Source organism: Alligator sinensis, unplaced genomic scaffold, assembly GCF_000455745.1.
Source record: "Alligator sinensis unplaced genomic scaffold, ASM45574v1 scaffold1064_1, whole genome shotgun sequence".
Lineage (NCBI taxonomy): Eukaryota > Metazoa > Chordata > Crocodylia > Alligatoridae > Alligator > Alligator sinensis.
Window position 1 is genome coordinate 30931 of NW_005843145.1, and position 6238 is coordinate 37168.

General features: G+C 37.7%; 1 protein-coding gene across 1 annotated transcript in view; it reads right to left on the bottom strand.

The window, feature by feature from the left end:
• The window catches only part of MYO1B (myosin IB), a gene marked incomplete at its 3' end in the record, with an annotated part of 162988 nt that overhangs the window by 27781 nt on the left and 128969 nt on the right, over window positions 1-6238 (bottom strand). The window contains exons 14-16 of the mRNA XM_014526743.2: window positions 5242-5346; window positions 3769-3831; window positions 807-1007 (exon numbers count right to left, since the gene is read on the bottom strand). Coding sequence (XP_014382229.2) covers window positions 807-1007; window positions 3769-3831; window positions 5242-5346 — 369 coding nt within the window. The remainder of the gene's footprint in view (window positions 1-806; window positions 1008-3768; window positions 3832-5241; window positions 5347-6238) is intronic.

Genomic DNA, 6238 nt, shown 5'->3' on the forward strand with positions numbered 1-6238 from the left:
AAAGAGACTTGGGGGTCATCATTGACCACAAGATGAACATGAGCCTGCAATGCGATGCGGCGGCTAGTAAAGCGACCAAAACGCTGGCTTGCATCCATAGATGCTTCTCAAGCAAATCCCGGGACGTCATTCACTCGGCCTTAGTGAGGCCGCAGCTGGAGTACTGTGTCCAGTTTTGGGCTCCACAATTCAAAAAGGATGTGGAGAAGCTTGAGAGAGTCCAGAGAAGAGCCATGCGCATGATCAGAGGTCAGGGAAGCAGACCCTACGATGACAGGCTGAGAGCCCTGGGACTCTTTAGCCTGAAAAAGCGCAGGCTCAGGGGTGATCTGATGGCCACCTACAAGTTTATCAGGGGTGACCACCAGCATCTGGGGGAACGTTTGTTCACCAGAGCGCCCCAAGGGATGACGAGGTCGAATGGTCACAAACTACTTCAAGATCGTTTCAGGCTGGACATAAGGAAGAATTTCTTTACTATCCGAGCCCCCAAGGTCTGGAACAGCCTGCCACCGGAGGTGGTTCAAGCACCTTCATTGAACACCTTCAAGATGAAACTGGATGCTTATCTTGCTGGGATCCTGTGACCCCAGCTGACTTCTTGCCCTTTGGGCGGGGGGCTGGACTCGATGATCTTCCGAGGTCCCTTCCAGCCCTGATGTCTATGAAATCTATGAAACCTTTATTGTATAATCATTTAGTATTTAAAATAATTTAACATTGTTTCAGATATGGATCCTAAAAGCATTGGCTTTGCATGCAAACGGTGCAGGTCAAAGCTTATACCAGTTCTGCGAATACAGTACCTTGCCAGCATAATGCTGAATTCTGAAGCAACAGTGAGGCAGGGATGTATCATTCAGGAAACGTGAACATTTGCTCATTCTGCTCTCAAAGTGCTGATGAGTAGCACAGATTTGGTTCAGTTTCTCTAAAAAGGTGTCATCAGTAACAGTCCCTGGCCGCAGGCACTCTTCATCTAGCATAGCCAGAATTCCACTTTGATTCTGTAATTTAAAAAAAATCCTTCATTAAAAGCGCTACTGAAATAATCTTTTTATTGACATCAATCTAATATTAAGCTATCTTAGAAAAGAATGGCATTATAATTAAAATATAGCTAGAAAAGCAAGAGTCAAAAACAAACACAGATCAGCTACACCAGTGGTGATGCAAACAATTTAGTTCCTGTAATTAAGCATATAATTGGTTCCGAACCATACATTTAATATTTAAATCATAACAAGTCAGACCTCTGGATTTAACCTGCCAAAACTCCAGCCTTAATATTACAGATGAACTATATATTAAGCTCAAAGAAGCCATTCCAGTCTGAACCCGTCCTTGAAGTCATTCATATCGCTCAAATTTCTTCTCAAGCTTGATTTCAGTTAAAATAAACTTTATTTTGAAAGTGTGAAGAAAATTTGTTAACATCTTGAAAAGTATTTGAACATGGAAAACACATTTCTTCTTAATGAAAAAGTTAGTTTTGTGTATTTTTCTTCTCTTACTTCATTACAGGAGCACACACAACATTCTCATTCTTCATTGAGATCTAAAAATAATTGAAAACAGCAAAAATCTGCCATCTTTGGTGCAGCAGTGCCTTTAAAGCCAATTTGGCTGTAGTCACAAGTATGAAATATCTTTAAATAGATAGATAATATTAGAAAGCTGCTATAAAGCATTTTTAAACCATAGATCCCAAAGCATTTTATAAAGGAAGGCATCCCCTCATTTTACAGAAAAGAAAAATGAGACACAAGCAAAGTTGCAGCAATTTGTTCTATAAGACTATGCTGATTCTGACATTCAGACTCATGAATATTTAAAAATAATACCATAAATTTACATTACATTGCATTGTAATTGGTTTTTAAAGTATGCTGTGTGGAAAAGTTGCTCCTTTTCAGCTCAGCTCAAGAACTAGCCAGTTTGTTTTTCTTTCACCCCCTTCCTTAACATACATTCATGTTACTGAAAGTATATTTTTCAGATTTGAATTTTGACTTACTCTTTTTCATTTTTCAAAACTCAACTTCATTTTTCTCCTAGTAGATACCAGAGACTAATTTATCATCACCAACTTAAAAATAAGCAGTTAGTTTACTGATCGAATTCATATATATATATATATATACTGCTCCTCCCCCCGCCAAAAAAGACTCAGGGAGGACAATGAGACACAAATTTTATAAACAGAATAAAATATTAAAATTTAAAAGTACAATAAAATTCTCACCCACAAAAATTCAAAAGCAATCCACTATACCCCCTCCATACCTCTGACCACTTAATTACATCTTAAATAGTAACTCAGCTACACATTTGAGCAATTAATGGCATGACAAAATGGGAAATACGCCACAAAATTGTTCCACAAAATATTCATAATAATTTTGTGGCTGGTTCCCATTGCGCTTGAAATTGAACATGTGGTAGGGTCCCCACCATACAGCCTGATGCTAGCTGCATGGTGGGGCTCTAGGACTGTCTCCAGTGCAATCCCAAGGCTGGGACCATGATCAGCTGATTGGTAGTCCCAACCCAGGACCTCACCAATATCACATTCATTCCAGTGATGTCCTGAGGCCAAGACCACCAATGAGCTGATTGGCAGTGGTTCCAGTCCTGTGACTGCCCTGAAGCATCAAACTCGCTCTGGTGCAGTTCCAGTCCCAGCTCCAGGACCACAACAGCTCACTGGACACCCAACTTTCTACTTGTACCAGTGTAGGGGGAGCCTAGGATCAAGATCCTTAGCCTTTCCTGCACCGGCAAGTAGTAATGATATGACTGGGATCTATTCTCCCATCCCCCAAAAATCACATGTGGCAGTTGTTTGAACCAGGGAACAGATCCCATTAAGCCATCAAGGGAACATGTGCCAAGGGTCCAAGGAAATCCATTCCCCCCACACCCCCAGCACAACCTAACTTCACTTCCCAACCCACATTCAATCCCTCTGTAAAAGGAAACAAAAATTCTTACCATACCTTCTTGCTCCCTTCCAACCCTCCCCATTCCCACTGCCCTGCCTCACACCCAATGGACTTTTCTTTCCCCATTATCATCTCTCAAAAGCGGGACGTTGTGGTCCAAACCCACTCATTCTCCCTGCATTTAAGAACAAAAATTAGACCAAGTAATTCAATAAAACAATTATGAAAATGCTAGCATGTATTTTGTATTACTAGGTACATTATCTTTCTGTCCTGGTTGTTTTGAAAGTTTGAGAGAGATAAAAATAAAAATGTATTAAGTCAATAAGAACTATTGTTATTAAGTACAATTACTTCCTGAAGCAGGTGGTAACTGAATTCCCTGGTTTTCAAACAAAAGAAATGTTATTTAGAGTTGCTTATGATATCTCTTAATGAAAGCAGCACCGCATCAGAATATTTGATTTAACAGAATAAATAAAAAATGCAGTTTGTTTTAGAACTAACTGCTGCACATTTCTAAGGGAAAATGTAATGCATATATTACTTAATAGCTTTGTCCATTCCAGACTTTTGAAATACCTTATTAGACTAGACATTCAGCAGACCAAGCATAAGTAAGCTATGATTAAGTGCAAAAATTGAGCCACTATATACATTACACACACACACACAAAATTGAAAGCTACCACTATCATTGCAAGCCAACAGAAATCCAGTGCAATTAGGATATTTCCCATTTTATAGCACTTAATTTCATGAGATGAATTTTATAAAAACTTGCATGCAGACAAGAGCTTTTAAGGCAATAATTACAACTTACATTTTCTATTAGGTCACAAATTATAGCGTTGTTGAAATATTCAATGTGAGTCCATTCAATACCCTGGAAGAACAAAAATTTAAAAAAAAAACCAAAAGAAAGAGAAATCACTGTTGAAGCCCACTTTTTATTGGCATATTTAAGTTACATTCCTTTTTATTAAGATAGCCTTTAAAAGTTAGGTCTATATGTACACATATACGCACACACATTTTTGGATCCTAGCATTTTATGTAGGAAAATGCAATATTCTACCACTAATATTATTCGAACAAAATGAATGCCCTTGAATGCCTGCCAGACTTGCTTTCCATTCCATTCTCTAATCTATGTCAATTTCCCATGCACTGCATTGGAAAGGAGCCAAAATTTTATACTGCAAGGCCTTGGGTCAATAATGCTTTGTGTACACTTGCAATGTTTATAAGGAAATAAGTCAATTCCAGTGCAAGAATCTGAGACCAAGATTTCACTGTTCTTAATTTTTGATCAGGAGAAAAAGGGCTAAATTTAGATGCAGCCATCTGAAAACCCAGAAAGTCTGGCTGCTGTTCAGAAATTCTTAATATTTTAATTTTTTTAATATCAACAATAAAACTTCCAAATATGGAAGCACTAGACCAGACAACATATGCATTACAGAAACTTGCTGGTGTGCATGATTGAGGGAGATGGCCAAATTTATGGAGCAAAAGCCTGATTATTTCAAGTCCATTCTTAATTTGTATTCTGCAGTAATATCTACTAACAGTTTAGTTTCTTCAGAAAGAATTGAAGTTTAATTCAAAGAACAAATTACAGTAATTATGTTTTCAAGTCCTTGACCAATCAATGAAAAAATACTCTAAGTTCTGTATTATCTTGATAATTACAAGGCAAGAAGAAAGTCTATGCAGTTTTCAAAAACATTTAACATAGCACAATGGTGCCATTCAATCTGAATACAGAGAACATGTACTAAGTTTCTACAGTTCTGAACAACATTTCCTCTGACTGGTATGTATAAAAGAATATATTGCTAGAACCAAAAAAAACATTAACTTCATGGCTAACCACTGAAAAACCACAAAACCACAATAAGGTGGGCTTTTATATGTTCAGAGTCCATTCTTAAAACAATACCTATGGCTTATTTTAAAAATTCACTTTAGAAAATTAATAGAATCTATCTACAATTACTTTCATACAATCTCATTTCATCTACCTACCTGATTTTAGACCTATCAATCATGCATTATTAATAATATATATAAATAAAAGTTCATTCTGACCTCTTACCACCTCAGACATGAGAATGTGAAATAAAAACAAACAAGCAAACAAACAAACAGCCTCCCCAACTTTTCTTGCATAGCAGATGCATTCCATGGCAGATTTAGGATTAATGAGAGTTCTCAGTGTTATGCCCCCAAAAGGTACATTTAGGCAAGAAGGCAAGAAACTAGCATATGAAAAACTAAATTTTATTACTACCTCACGTATGTATTCTTCCTGTTCTTCTTTAAGGGTGAGTTCAATGAAGATCTGCTGCAGCTTCTCATTACAGTAGTTAATAATGAATTGCTCAAAACTATTTTCCTATGAAACAAAGTAACATATTTGCAAGTTTTGTTGTATCATTAATTAAACCAGGGTAAAATACTGCAGAGGCTGTAAGAGTACAGCAGACTTACTAATTACTCTGTCTGGTATTAAATGTGGCATTCTGAGGATACACTATTAAGTTTTTAAATGGCAATCTATTTCTTAAGGCCAGATCATATTATGAATAAAAACAACTGGAAACTAAGCCTATTCTTACGGTTTCTTCATCAATCCCTAAAGATGAGGTGTTGACAAACTTATGTGGCAATTTCCCATGAGGCAAGTGATCAAACTCAAAGCAGGGTAGACTTTCCCTTACTCTACCCTCTCCCAGTTGGTAAAACATGGTCCCAGGGTGAAAATGACCCAAGTATCATATTATTTCCAAAAATTCTAAGTGCCTTTGCATTCACTAATTAATCAACATTGCTGACCAGAACATATATTAAAACAAAAAATAAGTGTATTGGTAGCTCTATTATAAAATCAGTGGGAAATCAAATACTATATTTCTTTAAAGATTCCTACTGGCAGGGAACGCAGCCATGGTACATAAGCAAAGTGTTACATATTAAACCATAGAATGTCTTATTTAGGTTATCATTAGGCCTGTGCAAAGCAGCTAGTATTCACTTCAGATTTGGCCGATTCGGGAGGACAGCGATTCAATTCAGTGATTTGAATCACTATCCCGAATCGATTCAGCCAAATTTGATTTGGAGATTTGGCCGAATTGAACAGGGCCCAGCCCCTGCCCACTCTCCCAGTGCCGTCAATGGCTGCCCCGCCCCAGCATCCCAGCACTTTAAAAAAAAAAAAAAAAACCCTTGCACTCACCAGCTGCTGCAGCAGTCGGTGGGGCTTGTGGCAGAGGCCCCCCCAGCAA